Genomic DNA, 20,767 nt, shown 5'->3' with positions numbered 1-20,767 from the left:
CGTCATCTATGTAAATTGGAGGAGGTAGTGGTATTTTCTGCACTTGTTCGTTTTGCGGCATATCGCAATCTGTGACTATACTTGAAGTTAAGACCGAGAATCTGTTAACGGTTTCGGGTACTCCATTACTTCGAGGAACATTGTTGCGTATCCCACGCAACGAGTGAGTAGGGCGAAGCACCTAGGCGCGTACGGCCCTGCCAAAGCGTTAGACGCGTGCGATAAAGCATTATCGCTGTTCCTAGTGGTAACCACGGCAGCGCTAAGATGCCTGCAAGGGCTCTTTCTTTATTCTAGCTCGCGTTCTCCCACTACATTTATCACACCAATCATATGTATCGACAGCCGCGTTATGATCGGACTTTTCGGTGATTGGTGCAGCATTGCATCGCCTTTTGGTATAAAAGCCAGCGCGTTTTTGCGCCGGTTGTCACTCTGGATTCATCGCTCGAGATTCATCTAGCTGAGACTTGCGAGAACTACTTCAAGGAGAATTCTTTGTATTGCGTAATACCATATCATCTAAGTTCGGCCAACGACAAGGGACAAAGGCGTCCTGCACTTGGCCAGAATTATCCGGATTTGTGGATTCTTCTTCATCGTTTTCAACCAGGGTTTTTATGCCGAAAGGCTTTTCCCTGACGAGCCAAATAAAGCGTACTTTTTAGTACTGATTGGGCTCAAATAAAGTTGTTATTGTGTTCTTTATTTTCCTATCCTCCTTCCCATTAATAAGGAATCTCGATATCACTCGTAAGGGCATCTTTCGATTCACTACTATCCACTGGAGTACCGATTAAGGCATCGGTCGCATCAACAAACATTGTTGTTATCATCATCTATTCTTGCTCTTTTATTGCTACAAGAAGCATGCTCACGCCTATGAGTAGTAACCTTTTGCCATGATGGAAATGTGGTTGATGTTTGCATATCCCGGTCAAGGATATGCGAAAGGTTTATTGCCATGAGCTGGTGACCGATTTGTTAAAAATTTGAAAATTAAACAACCAGGTAACGAATTTATTCGTTATACATAAAATGTAAACAATAAAGTTATAAACACGCGGATCTACACTCTGAACGTCCGTACACTTCGAATGCTAAGACGCGACTGCATTGTTATAATTCAGAAAATATTCTAGAGATTTCGTATTTATTATCTTTCTTAGGAAATATGAACTATTCGACAAAGGATCAGTTCTCATACCCATAGGCGCAGACTCAGAAATTCGTGGATTTGAAATCGTCCGGACTTCACCACCCAGAAGGTATACTCTTTGTTAATTCTTTCAACCATTCAACCTTGAAGGCGTTAATGTAACCACTTAATAAGAAACTAATAAGGGGACCGTCAGATTGACCTCTCTCCGATTTTTTTCAAACTTTGCATACTTGTAAAAGTCCATGAGAATATTCGTTATACTTTTTAAGAAAATTAGATAATCAACCGTTTTCGAAAGAATGAGGGTATAAATTTCGCAAAAATGGACTCGTGTCTCTGATGTTACCGAATCGATTCCTCGAAAGGAAAAATATTTTTTTTCTGGTCTTCTTTTATTTTTTGTTTTCGTTATTGTAAAGTATGTTATAAGAAAACAAGAAAAATAATAAAGCTATAAGAATCTTACGATCAAACACGCACAAGAGTAGCCGAATGCATTGTTAGATATCGATAAACAATCTTCAAAACAATATCTATCGCAGCGAATGAATTCTTTAAATTACGAAAAGTTTATTAAAGATCCAGCTGGTGTAATATAATTAAATGATATGCTGATTTTATTGTAATAAAATAACAGAATATTTCTTTGATTATTATAACTCTTTGTACTTGTATTTTTTTATTTATAATCAATACTGACGAAACCGGATTAAATTTATGTTTTGTATGTCCGTGCGACGAATATTATTCTGAAAAAAAAATCGTTTCAGGCAAGTAAAAAAACAACTTTTTGGTATTTATTGTTTGTAATTCTATTTATAATTATTAATTACATAACTTGCGTAATAACGTTGATTTCTTAATAAAACAATAACGTTGACAAAAAGAAGAAACTTTACAAGCTTTTTAATACAAATGCCCCTCTTTTTTTATTATATTAGAAAAATAATATAACGTACTCTCTAGAAAAAAAATAAAATTAATTGAACATACTTCATAATAACAAAAACAAAAAATAAAAAAAGACCGGAAAAAAAATATTTTCCCTCTCGAGGAATCGATCCGACGACATAAAAGAAACGAAATCATTTTTGTCAAATTTCTACTCCCGTTTTATTGAAAACGCTTGAATATTTATTTTTTTTTTTTTAAATACAAGGAATATTCACATAGACTACTACAAGTGGACAAAGTTTGAACAAATTTGAGAGGTGTCAATCTGAAGGTCTTCTTGTGAGTTAGTAAGTCTGTTTTAATTAATAAATCCATATTCAGTTTGTAAGTCTGTATTTTGTTTTTATTTACATGTCCGTATTCTGCATTCTGTAAAATCAATGAAACATTCTGTATGATTGATCAGTAGCGTAAAAGAATAAATATTAAAGATAAATGAATTTATGAGTCAGTAAAATACATTAATTACCCGCGACTAGAATTATTCTATTTGTGTTGATTGAATCAGAGCCAGAGGCCTATCCTATCAGCAGCAGAAAAAGGTAAGCATTTTACTTTAATATTTAATTATCTACTTTTACTGCAATAGAACTCCAATCAAGTTCATATTTTAACTACCCTCTTCCCTTCCAGTTTGTCACATTCAAATATCATCACTCGCCAACCCAGTAACAATTCTTTAGGTCATTCCCTGGTAAAAACTTCACAGCTTGACCAAAAATAGACCACACTTTTTATTACGAAACAGGACGTAACACTATCATTCATTATTTTACAATTATTGTTAGTTTCAAACTAAGGTTACTTCATTACTAAATTATTAAATTCATTCAATAATTTTAAATATTTTTAAGAAATATACTATATTTTTGGATTTGTAAAATATTATATTATTTGACACTTCATTATTTTATTATTACATTATTAAATTTTTTTTTAATTATATCATATACAGGGAATCTCAATTTTCTCTCGCCAAATATTACCAACGTATTTTACAAATAAAATGAGACAAAAATGTTATATAAACATAGACTTTTAAATATTTTATTAAAAAGTTATAATCAAAAATACGAAATGATTAAGAACTAGTGTTTCGTCAAAAGTTGAGACAAAATATTTGCGATGTATTTACTGAAATGAAAAAAAATGAATATGAAATTAGTAATACTTCTTCTTCTTCTTCATTCTTTAATTTTGGCAAGTTGCCTGTTTCGTAACGACGTTTTTCTGCCTATTGCACTGTTAAATAGTCGCACCATCGTTTTCGTGGGCGCCCCGTACTTCTGCGGCCAATCGGTGATTTATTCCGTGCAATTCTGCCGATTCTTGTTGTCCATTCTGCTAATAGACAGAGTGTCGTTTCTATGAGCCGCAAATTTTTTTACGTTGGGTAGGGAGCTAACCTGATCCAACAACCTTCCTCCTTTTCCCGGGCTTAGGACCGGCAACATGATCGCTGACCTTGATCCGTCCAGCGATCATGCAGGAGGAGTTAAATTAGTAATACAATAGGTTTTATTTTTCATAGATTTTTGTTCTACATTCATGATAACGGGTAGCATTTTGAAATGGAATTTTATATGACTTCAATCCGTGTGATAGTAACAAACAACACCAGACAATTAGCATTTTATATTTTTGTTTACAACGTTTTAATAAAGCATTTAAAAGCCTATGTTTATATGATATTTTGCCTTATTTTTACTTGTAAAATATATTGATAACGTATAGCGAGAAAAAACTACGACACCGTGTATATATCACGATAATGTAAAGAATTTAACATAATGTAGTTAGGGAAAGTTAAATTTTCTACATCGAGAAGGAAATAAGTTCGATAACAGAAGAATGAGACAGATATGACCCGTAACTTAATGTCGCCCTGTGTCACACAAACAAAGTGATCAAAAACACTCACGCACAACACTCACTCACAAACTTGATCTAAGAGTAAATAGACGACGCTGAATCGAATGGTGCTAATTTTTTTGAGGTGAAAGGTGCCGTTTTTGAGAAAAAGGGTAAAAAAGGGTAAAAAGAGTAACAAATGGCCTTATCTTAGAATATAGGCATTTAATCGAAAAAAATTTTAATCAAAAGTTGTAGAGAATTAAAATATACATAATAATTGTAAAATTACAATATAATAAAAAATAATTGTAAGAGTGGGGAAGCAAGTCCCGCCTCTCAGTCGGCTTTTACACGCGAGCGGGCTAGTGTGCGTGCGAGCGTCCGTGTGCACTAATCACAAACGAAGGATCTTCGGCAATCTTCGGGACTCTCGGTCTTGAATGAAAGTGCGAGTGAGAGAACAAACCAATATTTCTCTCTTTTTATTTATCATGCGATAACGAGTATTATTGTCCTTGGCCATCGATTGTTGAGCGTTCTGATATTTCTCTTTTTATATTTTTTCTTTCGGTAGCAAGAATTTTACGTCTTGGCCATCGAGCGTCGAGCGTTTTGTATACGAGTGCGAGTGAGAAAGAAAACCGATATTTCTCTCTTTCTATTTTTTCATTTGGTAGCCAGAATTTTACGTCTTGGACATCGAGCGTCGAGCGTTTTGTATATCTATATATATATCGGCGTATAAGCGCGGCATTTTTAAATCGAATCTTGATGCTTATGGCACGCCGTTTCTTTATTTATTGTCAAAAATAATGAACCTTGAGTAAAAAAAAAATAATTCATTTCAACAGGAACTATTATTATTTGGTTGAGAGTAACAATAATGAATTAATTTTGTGTCTCGCCATAAAATTAATTAGAATAATTAATTGATATAAATTCTTTGCCTCACAAAAATTTATTTGTATATCAAATTGAATACGTATTCTCTTTAAGACGAAATTTAAAATTTAAATATTTTTCCTATTAAATTATGTATTTTATAAAATTTTAAATTACTGACTTTTTGTCTCGTAAAAAATTATTAGTTTATCAATTTAAATACATATTTGAAAAAGAAGAATTTTATAACCATACATAAAATTAATTCAAGATATATATGAAAGGATATTCTAAAAACGTGGAATTTATTTTTTGTCTATACATAATTTTAATTCATTTTTATTATGTTATAAGAAAACAGTAATGCATTCTGATTCATCTTCGAAGTCTTAAGAATTGTACGAAATAAATTGAGCTATTGTCAAGTGGTGCGTTAGCGTAAGTAGTAACGTCTTCGCTTCTCGCGCTGGTTTATTAACGTTCGATTCTTCGTGGGGGAATTATTTTTTTTATAAGTTTTTCTATCCTTAGGTTATATAAATTATTTTTACATTTCCTAATTTCTAATTATATATAGAAAAAAAATTAAAATTATTACAAAAAAATTCAAAGCAATAAATTTTTTTACATCCTGCACAAATAAAGGAAGTTTATTACTTAAATTACAAATTCATCCTGTAAATATCATCCTAAAAAATGTATCGTTTCGGCACGTGAAAAATTAATTTTTGTTATTTATTGGATATTATTTTATTTATAATTGGTAATTTTATTACTCGCGTAATAATGTTGATTTCCTAATAAAATTTATATCGTTAGTGCAAAATTTGAAAAAAATCTGAGGTGAGACTTACTGATCGTCTTCTTGTTAAGGATAGAAAAACTTATAAAAAAAATAATTCCCCCACGAAGAATCGAACGTTAATAAACCAGCGCGAGAAGCGAAGACGTTACTACTTACGCTAACGCACCACTTGACAATAGCTCAATTTTTTTCGTACAATTCTTAAGACTTCGAAGATGAATCAGAATGCATTACTGTTTTCTTATAACATAATAAAAATGAATTAAAATTATGTATAGACAAAAAATAAATTCCACGTTTTTAGAATATCCTTTCATATATATCTTGAATTAATTTTATGTGTGGTTATAAAATTCTTCTTTTTCAAATATGTATTTAAATTGATAAACTAATAATTTTTTACGAGACAAAAAGTCAGTAATTTAAAATTTTATAAAATACATAATTTAATAGGAAAAATATTTAAATTTTAAATTTCGTCTTAAAGAGAATACGTATTCAATTTGATATACAAATAAATTTTTGTGAGGCAAAGAATTTATATCAATTAATTATTCTAATTAATTTTATGGCGAGACACAAAATTAATTCATTATTGTTACTCTCAACCAAATAATAATAGTTCCTGTTGAAATGAATTATTTTTTTTTTACTCAAGGTTCATTATTTTTGACAATAAATAAAGAAACGGCGTGCCATAAGCATCAAGATTCGATTTAAAAATGCCGCGCTTATACGCCGATATATATATAGATATACAAAACGCTCGACGCTCGATGTCCAAGACGTAAAATTCTGGCTACCAAATGAAAAAATAGAAAGAGAGAAATATCGGTTTTCTTTCTCACTCGCACTCGTATACAAAACGCTCGACGCTCGATGGCCAAGACGTAAAATTCTTGCTACCGAAAGAAAAAATATAAAAAGAGAAATATCAGAACGCTCAACAATCGATGGCCAAGGACAATAATACTCGTTATCGCATGATAAATAAAAAGAGAGAAATATTGGTTTGTTCTCTCACTCGCACTTTCATTCAAGACCGAGAGTCCCGAAGATTGCCGAAGATCCTTCGTTTGTGATTAGTGCACACGGACGCTCGCACGCACACTAGCCCGCTCGCGTGTAAAAGCCGACTGAGAGGCGGGACTTGCTTCCCCACTCTTACAATTTTTTCCCATCTTCAATCCAATTTTATTCGCTTATTTTTGAAAATACGAAGATAACTCATAGAACATTTTTTATGTATATTTTAATTCTCTACAACTTTTGTTTGAAACTTTTTTCGATTAAATGCCTAGATTCTAAGATAAAGCCATTTTTTACCAATTTTTATCCTTTTTTACCCTTTTTCTCAAAAACGGCACTTCTTACCGCAAAAAAATTAGCACCATTCGATTCAGCGTCGTCTATTTACCCTTATATCAAGTTCTTACCCTCTTTCCTGAGACATGGAGGAAACGGCCCTCGTTGACTGGACTAGTCGGCTTTTACACGCGAGCGGGCTAGTGTCGTGCGAGCGTCCGTGTGTACTAAACACAAACGAACGATCATGAATGCGAGTGCGAGTGAAAGAAGAAACCGATATTTCTCCCCTTCTATTTGTTTAGGCGATAGCGAGTATTTTTTTCCTGGCCATCGATAGTTGAGCGTTCTGTATACGATTTTTTCTTTCGGTAGCAAGCATATCTATGGGCAAAGCACTGCAACATAGAAAATGTACTGAGTTGGAGAGGTTTTATGGAGGTTTTAACGGCGGATAACACTTATGATGTTTCCAAAGTTGTTTGTCTGCATAACATCAATCAGCCTCCTTCAAAAATGAGCACTATCAACACAGCTTTACGCACCGCTCTAGTTGAGGCTCGTCGAATTAATCAGAAAACGTGTTTCGAAACATTCGACCAACCATTGTACTATAAAGCTTGTGCGATTGTTGCTGCATCACAGCATATACTGAAAAACGTTGTGGTTCGCTTGCTCATGTCCTATTTGGACTCGATCGGTCACATTATGAATGGCAGCGGACTTGAAGACATCTGGGCAGTAACATACGCTCCAGCATCAGTGAAAAAGATGTTGACGGGGCATGCTTATGCTCGTGCGATGCGTGCTCATATCTTGACATTTATCAATCTGGGAGTAATGATCTGTCGTGAAATCGAAGGTGAAATACGTCAACAATACGACGAAGACGTTAAAGCTTTTCTCCAAAGTTGGGGTACAGAACCTCCGACTATCGGCGATTAGTCAATCGGAACCTTCGATTACTTCGATAACAGCGAAATTGACTACACAATTGGCAATTTTAAAAAAATCGAGGACCTACTGCACAACTGTGGGTGCAATACTTTGAGTGTGTCGTAATTGCCTTGCAGTTTATGGAGGCCGAACGCTCAGGCAACTGGAAATTACACCTTTAAAGTATTCGTAAAATGTTGCCAATTTTCCATGCTGCAAGCAATTTCAACTACGCTAAAAGCGTTCAAATATATCTTCAAGATATGGTCAACATAGAGCTGACAATGACCGACGATGAATACCGAAGATTCAAAACACAGAGAGGTATTTTACGGTACAAAGGTCTGACAAAGCTTGGTGCGGTGTGTGGACGGACACGACGATTGAGCAAACATTAAACAGGTTCTTCAATACAGATCTGAAACATGGGAGAGGTGTTACACCTAGTGTTATCGCGAGATTTTTATCTGTGATGTCATCGTCGTTCTCAATTATTGAGTGCTTAGAAGATTATTGTAGCTTCGTATCATCTACAAGCGAACAACACGTCGATCTCGTCAACCATCGAATGAAACGAGATGATGATTACATTAAAAAATTCATGTTTTGGTTTGAGGAACACCGTCCTTTTGAACTTCGAACTGTCTTGTATTCCTTGTCGACGGGGATTGTCAGTATGGTTACTACAGATTGTCATCTAGCATTCGAGAAAGGAAACAAAAGTATGGAATTCATGGTGGGAAAGAGTGTTACTAAAGTTTCATTGTCTGCGGTAACATGCAAAGTAAGAATTCTGACGGCGGGCCAAGTGCAGACTCACGTTAACAACGATACGTGTATGGTCGACTCTGCTGTACTCTTTAAGCGTATATCGATTCTGTTTCATGGTGACGAGGTACAAACACGAAAAGCATTCGAGTTCGAGCTTTCACCGCATCCGTTATCTCTATTCGACGAGTTTGGTCTCATGAGGAAGACATCGAAGTCCGAATTATGCAAAATATTTAAGCCGTATGTCTTACAAGGACAAACTTCGATCCGCAACATGAACTTTGTAATTGATGGTGGATTCTTCCTGCGCAACTTCTGCTGGCCGCATGGTGCATCGTTTAAGGTAATTTGCGAATTATACCACTCGCACATTATTAGCAAATACGGAGAAAATCCTTCGGTCGTTTTTGATGGATACACCGGATACATAATTCCCCCACGAAGAATCGAACGTTAATAAACCAGCGCGAGAAGCGAAGACGTTACTACTTACGCTAACGCACCACTTGGTAATTGTCCAATTTTTTTCGTAGAATACTTAAGACTTCGAAGATGAATCAGAATGCATTACTGTTTTCTTATAACATAATAAAAATGAATTAAAATTATGTATAGACAAAAAATAAATTCCACGTTTTTAGAATATCCTTTCATATATATCTTGAATTAATTTTATGTGTGGATATAAAATTCTTCTTTTTCAAATATGTATTTAATTTGATACACTAATAAATTTTTACGAGACAAAAAGTCAGTAATTTAAAATTTTATAAAATACATAATTTAATAGGAAAAATATTTAAATTTTAAATTTCGTCTTAAAGAGAATACGTATTCAATTTGATATACAAATAAATTTTTGTTAGGCAAAGAATTTATATCAATGAATTATTCTAATTAATTTTATGGCGAGACACAAAATTAATTCATTATTTTTACTCTCAACTAAATAATAATAGTTTCTGTTAAAATGAATTATTTTTTTTTTACTCAAGGTTCATTAATTTTGACAATAAATAAAGAAACGGCGTGCCATAAGCATCAAGATTCGATTTAAAAGTGCCGCGCTAATACGCCGATATATATAGATATAATGCCTAGATTCTAAGATAAAGCCATTTTTTACCAATTTTTATCCTTTTTTACCCTTTTTCTCAAAAACGGCACTTCTTACCGCAAAAAAATTAGCACCATTCGATTCAGCGTCGTCTATTTACCCTTATATCAAGTTTCCACCTTCTTTCCTGAGATATGAAGGAAACGGCCCGCGTTTACTGGACTATAAGATTTTTCTTTCGGTAGCGAGAATTTTTCGTTCTGGCCATCGAGCTTCGAGCGTTCTGTATATCTATATATATCGGCGTACAAGAGCAGCGTTTTTAAATCTAATCTTGATGCTTATGGCACGCCGTTTTTTTATTTATTGTCAAAAGTAGTGAACCTTTAATAAAAGAAAAATAATAATTCATTTTAACAGAAACTATTATTATTTAGTCGAGAATAAAAATAATGAATTAATTTTGTGCCTCGCCATAAAATTCATTAGAATAATTAATTGATATTAATTTTGGGTCACAAAAATTTATTTGTATATTTTTGTAGAATATAATGAAGGCAAGGTTAGTCGCGAGCGATGTAAATAGTAATAAATGTTTCTATTTCTGAAATTGTAAAGAAATTAAATAGGTTTATTTTTCCAAGTGTACTAGGTTATTTCTTATTAAATTGAAAATTATGCTTCACTTAAGGATGATTCGAACATTTAACGAAAATAAGATGAGACGGAGATTTTATGAAACACGAAATCTAATTATTTATCTACATCGCTTCTAAAGGGTATTCGATTTCTACATCGTCTTCCTGCTCATTCTCGTAAAATTCCTCGTAATCAGAATCCTCGGGGTCCAATTCTTCGACTATATCGAGGAATTCATTTCTAGCGATATCCTCGTCATCCTCGTATCTTTTTTCTGCTGGAATCTCTGCTAAATCCTTGTCTGTGCTGATTGAAAAGTTGGAGCACGATTGTCCTCCACAGTATTTGCACAGTTGAGTACAAAGCAGCCCAGTTTTTCGGCAGCTGCATCGTAAAGTTTTGCAGTCTCCCGAGCACGCACATTGTACCTAAACATAGACACGTAGGAAACATGTAGGGAAAATCATTAAGAATTTGCGTGCGCAGAGAATGTATATGATTTTTTGTATAGTTCGTTTCTAATTCACGAAACATTAGTCGAACGGGATAGGCTTTAAAAATTCGTGAATTTTCTGAAAATTCATTGAGTCGTGCAAATATTTACAAAATTCCAAATATCGTGCTAATTTTTGTTTTCTTCTTCGAATCAAGTATAACAAAGGTAACGTTGGTGTTCAATTTACAAGAGAAACGCTATATGGTTCATATTTTACAAAATTATAGGATTTTTAACCCTTTAACTTACAAAGACGCCTCAGAGGCGTCATAAGGTTATCGGACCAAAAACGAATAAGACGCCTCAGAGGCGTCGCAAGGTTATTTGACCAAAAACGAATAAGACGCCTCAGAGGCGTCGCAAGATTTTGGGACCAAAAACGAATAAGACGCCTCAGAGGCGTCGTAAGTCTACCGGGCGAAAAAAACAAAACATTACAGAATATTGTTTGGGCGGCCGTTCCAAATATGAAAGTAAGAATATTTTTCGTAACTCTAGTTTTACACTTTCTTACTCTGATATTCTTACTCTCTACCTTGATTCTTTTCCCTCTTCACCCTTATACTCTGTTACTGTGTAATAAAGGTAAAAAATTTTTATTTGCAGCTTACATAAAGTGAAGAATATTTGTCGGATCGATTTGAAATTTTCAGAGAATATACTTAAATATATGTACATTCCGAAAATGAAAAAAACAAAAATCGATTTTTTTTAAATTCTAACTGCGTATAATCCCTTAAAATAAAAATGTTATTAATAATGGATTATTCAATTTGCAACAATAAGTATTTTTTTGTTTAATAACCAACTAACCGTAATTATTTATCAAACATCTTGCAAAGTTAATTGTACCGCGCACGTGTATATACAAATCATAGGAAGTTTGAGATTAGTACAGTTTCGAGCGCTGAGCCAAGCTTGTGTTTATGTCGCTGCGCGCGACCGACTGGTGTCGCTTTAGGCCCGCACAGTTGGAAATTCGATCGTAAGGGAAAGGGTTAATTTTCTAGAATTAACTCATTTTACTTGTTTCACCATTGAATTATTTAGTTTATTCAAATTTATTTTAGAACCTACCATTTTCAACAAATTATCAGGCGCTGAACTCAGTATTCATGACAGGAACCATCATTGTTGTAGTTCGCTTCCAGCCCCAATCCCGTGCATTCAAGTTGTTTCCCAACCACGATTGCACTTGATAGAATGTGCGTCTCACGTCTTCTCGCAGGACGAGTTGCGTTGGAGGTAAAGCCGCCAATCGAATATCCACGTTGATGTGCACGACCAGCGATGTAAATTTTTCGTACCGAGCATCACTGAGCGACTGATTTGGATTTTTGAAGCTGTATAAATGTGCAATTATTTGTTCTGCACATTCACACAGACTCTCCATTGTACTCGCAGCGTTGTAGAACATTTTTACAGCAGTCTGCAGATGGTTATTCTTTTGCAGAATGGAGATGACGCTCTTCTTTCCTTTTCCGTACATGGCACTCGTGTCACATCCAGCGAATGCGTGGGCAAATAAAATATACGGCTTCAGATGTGCGTGGTCTTCCGTACAATACAAAGTATTTTTTTACCACCTGGCGATATCTTGTAAAAATACAGAGGACTGCAATCTGATAAGCCGATCAACAAAACCAGCAGGTCGGTGTCAGTACCGACAACTGCCACTTCGCGGCCCGTATTTTGTTTCAGCTCTATCGCTGTCTTCGCTATAAGCGCGTCCGCATCTTCTTGTGCAAGTTTCAAGTTGAGACACCGTGCATACGTAAATATTCCGACAGCATTTGCACCAATTTCATTTTGTTCTTCACATTAGACAGAAACCTTTTTTGGCTCAATGATATGAGTGTGCTCTCGTTGAACTCGATATCCGGTGCCATATTTCGTTTACGTCGGCGGTATCTCTCGTACCATTTTATTCCTATAAGCTCGTCGGTGTATCCATCAAAAACGACCGAAGGATTTTCTCCGTATTTGCTAATAATGTGCGAGTGGTATAATTCGCAAATTACCTTAAACGATGCACCATGCGGCCAGCAGAAGTTGCGCAGGAAGAATCCACCATCAATTACAAAGTTCATGTTGCGGATCGAAGTTTGTCCTTGTAAGACATACGGCTTAAATATTTTGCATAATTCGGACTTCGATGTCTTCCTCATGAGACCAAACTCGTCGAATAGAGATAACGGATGCGGTGAAAGCTCGAACTCGAATGCTTTTCGTGTTTGTACCTCGTCACCATGAAACAGAATCGATATACGCTTAAAGAGTACAGCAGAGTCGACCATACACGTATCGTTGTTAACGTGAGTCTGCACTTGGCCCGCCGTCAGAATTCTTACTTTGCATGTTACCGCAGACAATGAAACTTTAGTAACACTCTTTCCCACCATGAATTCCATACTTTTGTTTCCTTTCTCGAATGCTAGATGACAATCTGTAGTAACCATACTGACAATCCCCGTCGACAAGGAATACAAGACAGTTCGAAGTTCAAAAGGACGGTGTTCCTCAAACCAAAACATGAATTTTTTAATGTAATCATCATCTCGTTTCATTCGATGGTTGACGAGATCGACGTGTTGTTCGCTTGTAGATGATACGAAGCTACAATAATCTTCTAAGCACTCAATAATTGAGAACGACGATGACATCACAGATAAAAATCTCGCGATAACACTAGGTGTAACACCTCTCCCATGTTTCAGATCTGTATTGAAGAACCTGTTTAATGTTTGCTCAATCGTCGTGTCCGTCCACACACCGCACCAAGCTTTGTCAGACCTTTGTACCGTAAAATACCTCTCTGTGTTTTGAATCTTCGGTATTCATCGTCGGTCATTGTCAGCTCTATGTTGACCATATCTTGAAGATATATTTGAACGCTTTTAGCGTAGTTGAAATTGCTTGCAGCATGGAAAATTGGCAACATTTTACGAATACTTTAAAGGTGTAATTTCCAGTTGCCTGAGCGTTCGGCCTCCATAAACTGCAAGGCAATTACGACACACTCAAAGTATTGCACCCACAGTTGTGCAGTAGGTCCTCGATTTTTTTAAAATTGCCAATTGTGTAGTCAATTTCGCTGTTATCGAAGTAATCGAAGGTTCCGATTGACTAATCGCCGATAGTCGGAGGTTCTGTACCCCAACTTTGGAGAAAAGCTTTAACGTCTTCGTCGTATTGTTGACGTATTTCACCTTCGATTTCACGACAGATCATTACTCCCAGATTGATAAATGTCAAGATATTAGCACGCATCGCACGAGCATAAGCATGCCCCGTCAACATCTTTTTCACTGATGCTGGAGCGTATGTTACTGCCCAGATGTCTTCAAGTCCGCTGCCATTCATAATGTGACCGATCGAGTCCAAATAGGACATGAGCAAGCGAACCACAACGTTTTTCAGTATATGCTGTGATGCAGCAACAATCGCACAAGCTTTATAGTACAATGGTTGGTCGAATGTTTCGAAACACGTTTTCTGATTAATTCGACGAGCCTCAACTAGAGCGGTGCGTAAAGCTGTGTTGATAGTGCTCATTTTTGAAGGAGGCTGATTGATGTTATGCAGACAAACAACTTTGGAAACATCATAAGTGTTATCCGCCGTTAAAACCTCCATAAAACCTCTCCAACTCAGTACATTTTCTATGTTGCAGTGCTTTGCCCATAGATATGCTTGCTACCGAAAGAAAAAATCGTATACAGAACGCTCAACTATCGATGGCCAGGAAAAAAATACTCGCTATCGCCTAAACAAATAGAAGGGGAGAAATATCGGTTTCTTCTTTCACTCGCACTCGCATTCATGATCGTTCGTTTGTGTTTAGTACACACGGACGCTCGCACGACACTAGCCCGCTCGCGTGTAAAAGCCGACTGAGAGGCGGGACTTGCTTCCCCACTCTTACAATTATTTTTATTATATTGTAATTTTACAATTATTATGTATATTTTAATTCTCTACAACTTTTGATTAAAATTTTTTTCGATTAAATGCCTATATTCTAAGATAAGGCCATTTGTTACTCTTTTTACCCTTTTTTACCCTTTTTCTCAAAAACGGCACCTTTCACCTCAAAAAAAATTAGCACCATTAGATTCAGCGTCGTCAAATTACCCTTAGATCAAATTTTCGAATTATTACCTAAAATTCAGAAATTTGGACATTTTTGACTGGCCTATTATATGGAAATTTTCGATCGTGAAAAATATCTGACACAATTAATATGGTAGGTGAGGTGGTAAAGAATCGTTCGGTAAATGGTTCCGTGTAGAAAAAAAAATTATATTATCGAAATATGTTATATTTGGTTTCATCTTGAAGATCTTTTCTAATAAAAATAGAAAAAAAAAGAAGAATGTCAACAGCACACGGTGTTCCCAAGCGGTCACCCATCCAAGTACTAATCGTACCCAGAGCTGCTTGACTTAAGGGGTTATACGCAGTTGCGAGGCTCGAAAAAGACGTATTTTCATGAATTTTTTCTAGAAACAGTTTTTATTTCTCAAACAAAAGTGATGGTAATTCAAATAGAGCCAACTTTTGAGAATACAATAGCGCGTCGATTATGTAAAAATATTAATCTGCACCGCTCCTGTAGATGATTTCCTGAACGTCCTCTAAAAAAAGACGTTTGGCGGTGATCTCCATTTTGGCGGTTTGGATTATTGAAATTAAATAATATGATGGATTCTTTTAAAGGATAGATTAATGCAGGTATTAAGCAGAAGGAATTTTAAAAATTTTGATTTTTGACAAAATGGCGTCTATTTGAAAAAAAGTTGTTGTTTTTGACTAAAATTTTCGCTCTAAATTGTTACAAAAAAATAGTAATAAATTTTTTAAAAATTATTCCTTATACTTTATACCAAGGGAATATATCTAAGAAGATTATGTAAAAATTCGAAATCGATCGGTTAAGCCATTTCTGAAAAATCGAGATCACCGACTTTGAAAATACAGTTTTGAGTTTAAAATACACGTTTAAAGTTTCAAAAGTAGTTTACACATAGTTAAAATTTTTTTCTTCAACTTAAATGGTATCATCTATTCCAGGGTAATAAGAGGGACCTTCTGCAGTATTGATAGCTTCTAATAAGTTCAGCTGGTGTTGTCGTCGAGCCATTTTTCCTTCTCGCGTGCTCCCATGCGCTCTCGCGTCTGAGATCATCACACGCTCTGCGTCCTCTTTGTCGACATAAGCATGAGCTGCGTGCGTTGCCTAATTAAAGTCCTAATGCACTCATACAGTATAATAACGACTTTTGACCTTCATTAAATATTCCAGCTTCAATGTAAGCCGCTATTTCTACTACTTTAGAGCCACATGGAACAATTTTTGGAGTTATTTTCCATATTAATTGATTATAACTCTCATTATTGTTTTGTGTATATCCACCAACACACCTTTCCAATAATTTTTCGTTGCTAAGGTCTTCATAAATGTGAAATATTGCTTCAGCAACATCAGCTGATAAAGTTTGATAATCATGAGTGTAAGAAGATAATGTGTTTGTTGCTAGCGCTTGCTGTTAACTACACCATGAACCTTCTCCACCTGTGCACATTTCGTGTTGAGGTTTCTCATCAGTCAAACAATAGTGATAATACGTTCCCTAAATTGTATTGTACATATTATTAACAGAATCACAATTTCTTCTTATTGCCAAACCATAGTAAACTGTCAACTTATCAATTAGCTTAGCCGTGAGTTTACCTTTCCCTGAAAGTACTGAATGTGACCTTGAAGTACTTAGAAAACCTATAATACTCGCCATCTCGACACTCAATGAAGAGCACCGCGATGGGATATTAGATGGACCGCCCCGAAGGGCTAAGCCCACCGGTAAGACGTCCCACATCATGCCAGTAAACACCGCGAGCGGTGAACCGACAGTGTAAAACACAGATTCAACTACGAGCTTTTTAACCGCAACAACTTTAATATACGCTATTGGAGCTGGAATTACCGCGGCTGCTGGCACCAGACTTGCCCTCCAATGGATCCTTGTTAAAGGATTTAAAGTGTACTCATTCCGATTACGGGGCCTCGGATGAGTCCCGTATCGTTATTTTTCGTCACTACCTCCCCGTGCCGGGAGTGGGTAATTTGCGCGCCTGCTGCCTTCCTTGGATGTGGTAGCCGTTTCTCAGGCTCCCTCTCCGGAATCGAACCCTGATTCCCCGTTACCCGTTACAACCATGGTAGGCGCAGAACCTACCATCGACAGTTGATAAGGCAGACATTTGAAAGACTTGTCGCCGGTGCTAGGACCGTGCGATCAGCTCAAAGTTATTCAGAGTCATCAAAGTAAACGGTGGACGAATGTATTAACAAACGCCACCGATTGGTTTTATCTAATAAAAGCGTTCTTCCCATCTCTGGTTGGAACTCTGGTTTGCATGTATTAGCTCTAGAATTACCACAGTTATCCAAGTAAATGTGGGTACGATCTAAGAAACAATAACTGATTTAATGAGCCATTCGCGGTTTCACCTTAGCTCGGCATGCACTGAGACATGCATGGCTTAATCTTTGAGACAAGCATATGACTACTGGCAGGATCAACCAGGGAGCTGAATTTGCTCTTTTACGAAAGAATATTATTTTCTTTTTTTGCAACTCTTGTCGCCGACACGTATGCCGACGACGATGCTTATTTAATTTTATTTTAACCGTAGAACGTCCCTCTGGTCTCTCTCACTTTTTCCTTCTCCAATCACCACACCATTTTAAACCACTTTCAATCCAATTTTATATGGATTTTTATAGTCTTCATTTAGTATTAACCCATTTGCATCAATGCGCGGAATATTCCGCGAGCCGCGACTGTCTCTTATCACCAAGCGCGGAATATTCCGCGAGCCGCGACTGTCTCTTATCACCAAGCGCGGAATATTCCGCGAGCCGCGACTGTCTCTTATCACCAAGCGCGGAATATTCCGCGAGCCGCGATTGTCTACTATCACCATGCGCGGAATATTCCGCATACCTGCGACTGTCTACTATCACCAAGCGCGGAATAATCCGCGAACCCGCGACTGTTTCTTATTGTCAGTTGCTAAGTACTCTTTAGATGTGGCAGACCATATTAATCGCTTGTGATAGCATTTTATAGGTTTATTCTATACGTACATCAGTTTATTGTAAACAAGTTTTCCTTTTTCGCGATAATCTGTTGATTCCTGAGAATCTTTCGTGAGTATTTAAGTGTAACAAGTCCAAGTTTAAAAAACCATCTAATTTTATTATTTAAACTAAAATATAGTTGCCCCAATGGATTTCGAAAGTCTTGATTCGGATTCAAGTACTGAGATTGGACCCACTCGAAAACGTGTCCATATGATTTCATCAAGTGATGACAGCTCGAGTGATGAAGTTGAACAGTGCGGCAATTTTACAAATGAAGGTTTCGTGTGGAAAGCTAAGAATCCTACGCCCATTATACACGGGTTTTCTAGTGTTGTTGGTGCAACCGTAGATACACAAAATCGGTCAAGAAGGGAAATCTTTGAATTATTCTTTAACCAAGAATTAGTTACAAAAGTAATTACAGAAACAAATAAATATGGTGCAACCGATGAAAATTTTATACCTCTTGCAGACGATGAACTAAAAATATTTATTGCTGTAAACATTCTAATGAGCTTAGTTTGTAAGCCCACGATTCAGAGCTATTGGAGTACCGATAAAAGCTTAGAAACACCATATTTTAAAAATATTATGACCCGTACCCGATTTACGTCAATCGCCAACAATTTACATTTTTCTAGTATTATTACATCTAAGGACCCACTTGTAAAAATTCGAGAAGTTTCTGAAATAGTAAAAAATACTTTCATCCGCATGTATGTACCAAATAAAAACATTTCGATTGATGAGTCATTAATGTCATGTAGAAGTCGCTTGCATTACATACAATTTATTAGAACAAAACGAGCGAGATTTGGCATAAAGTTTTACAAACTGTGTGATTCGCAATCGAGATACATACATAATTTTAAAATATATGTAGGAAAAGATAAAACCGTTACTGGATCTGCTAGTAGAAACGTTGTAATGAATTTATTGAAAGAAAGTCAGTTATTGAACAAAGGATGCTGCTTATTTATAGACAATTGGTACAGTTCACCGATCTTATATCGAGAATTATACAGTATGAAAACGAATGTATGTGGAACCGCGAGAATTAATAGGAAAGAAATGCCTCAGGAATTAAAATCACAACAATTGCAAAGGGGAGAAGCTATTGTGTTTTCTACAAGAGAGATGGCGGCAATAAAATGGAAAGATAAAAAAGATGTCGTTTTACTAACGACTATGCATGGCTTAGAATTTGCTGAAACTGGAAAAATAAACCGATATACCGGACAAAAAAGTTTAAAACCAACCGCAGTGCGAGATTATAATCAGTATATGGGTGGAGTTGATGTAGGCGACCAAATGCTAAGTAAATTTCACACCATGCGAAGAAATAAAAAAGCCTATAAGAAAATATTTTTTTATTTTGTCGACATGATGTTGTTAAACAGTTATGTAATTTTTAAAGGTCATAAAAAAGATCGGTCATTTCACGTTTATAAACAGCTATTAGCTGAGGAAATTATTAACAAATATTTGCCTAATATAAAAATAAATAACGCACCTATCAATGATTCTATATCGCGGTATACTGGCAGGCATTTTCCTATACGAATACCTCAAACCTTGGCAAAAGGTAACAAAACGTCAAAACGATGTGTTGTATGCGTATCTAAGGGTATTCGAAGAGAGACAGTGTTTCAATGCCATATTTGTAAGGTAGCATTATGTATTGATCACTTCAAAGAATATCACGAAAAATAATTTAATTAAATTTTCGTTGCATTATAAATAATTTTATTTCATTTATAAAAAAATATTTGTTTCTCCGTTTGTGTAAAAAAAATAAAATAAAATGTTTGATGTAAACTATTGCGTATTAGTTGTTTTAGACACTGTATTTTGACAAAATTCATAAATTTTTCTCATTGTCGGTTTCACACCCACATGCCCGACAGCGCGCGGTGATACGCGACAGTCGTCTGTCGTTCGGCTCTGATGTTCAGGCGCGGCGGCCTAAGTAGAGCGATGATGCAAATGGGTTAAGTCACATCAAGTAGGGTTTTTAAAATTTACCATATACCAAGTGGTTTTGGGTATTCTCTTTTCAATCTATTTTATATAGATTTTAGCAACGAACTTTTAATATACCCATTTATATATTTATTATTTGTGAGAGAGCAGCAGGTATTTCCCAACGGTATGAAATTATTTCAGTGCCAGAAGACGTACCATGATCATCGACGCGGACAACGAGTTGAACCAGCGTCTCTACCCGAAAAACCCTTGTTTTCGGCATTCAAGGGAGTTTCGGCATAAGCGTCAAAACTGCTTTTGACATTATCGAGCGTACGAGAGTTACAGAAATAAATTTCTCTCACTTCGGTTGCTTCGATATATGCCTTTTGTATCGTATTATAATATATTTTTCTTAGCTCTGCTCGGATTCGAGAGAGACGATGCTCAGTAAGTATCACGTGATTTTCCGCGTTATTTCGAAAGGAACGACGGACAAACCAACGATGATAACGACCTTTTTAATAGGATACCACGTATGGGCCATTCGGTCAGAGACACCGACCCGTGGTAATGGTGTGTCAATATTAATATATACATGTGGGAAGGGAAATTAGACAAAGGGGCTACGAAACAAAATACGATATGGTTGGTAGGACCGTTGGGAGGTAGCGACGTGCAGCGGTACGTTGCTATGCAAGTAAACAGGCAGTCATCGTATAGCCTTTAAGAAGCAAACAGCTATTATTGTATTTACATGGAAACATTCTATTCATCTTTGTATTGGAATC

General features: G+C 35.9%; 2 protein-coding genes across 2 annotated transcripts; both read left to right on the top strand.

Annotated features, from left to right (window-relative positions):
* Positions 1 to 8,092: 8,092 nt before the first annotated feature.
* On the top strand, positions 8,093 to 10,351 carry LOC122520398. The gene is made up of 4 exons (XM_043640487.1): positions 8,093 to 8,222; positions 8,315 to 9,012; positions 10,272 to 10,288; positions 10,345 to 10,351. The coding sequence occupies exons 1-4, from the start codon at positions 8,093 to 8,095 to the stop codon at positions 10,349 to 10,351; spliced, it is 852 nt and encodes a 283-aa protein (XP_043496422.1).
* Positions 10,352 to 16,421: 6,070 nt separating this feature from the next.
* On the top strand, positions 16,422 to 19,760 carry LOC122520397 (piggyBac transposable element-derived protein 4-like). Its single transcript, XM_043640486.1, has 4 exons — positions 16,422 to 16,501; positions 16,579 to 16,776; positions 17,652 to 17,932; positions 18,148 to 19,760. Exons 1-4 carry the CDS (start codon positions 16,422 to 16,424, stop codon positions 19,722 to 19,724), a joined length of 2,136 nt encoding a protein of 711 aa, XP_043496421.1. The 3' UTR covers positions 19,725 to 19,760.
* The last annotated feature ends 1,007 nt before the right edge of the window (positions 19,761 to 20,767 follow it).

This window comes from Polistes fuscatus, unplaced genomic scaffold, assembly GCF_010416935.1.
Source record: "Polistes fuscatus isolate 324 unplaced genomic scaffold, CU_Pfus_HIC Scaffold33, whole genome shotgun sequence".
NCBI classification, from domain to species: domain Eukaryota; kingdom Metazoa; phylum Arthropoda; class Insecta; order Hymenoptera; family Vespidae; genus Polistes; species Polistes fuscatus.
The sequence above is the reverse complement of the archived record's forward strand: the minus strand, read 5'-3'. Positions and strand labels throughout refer to the sequence as shown.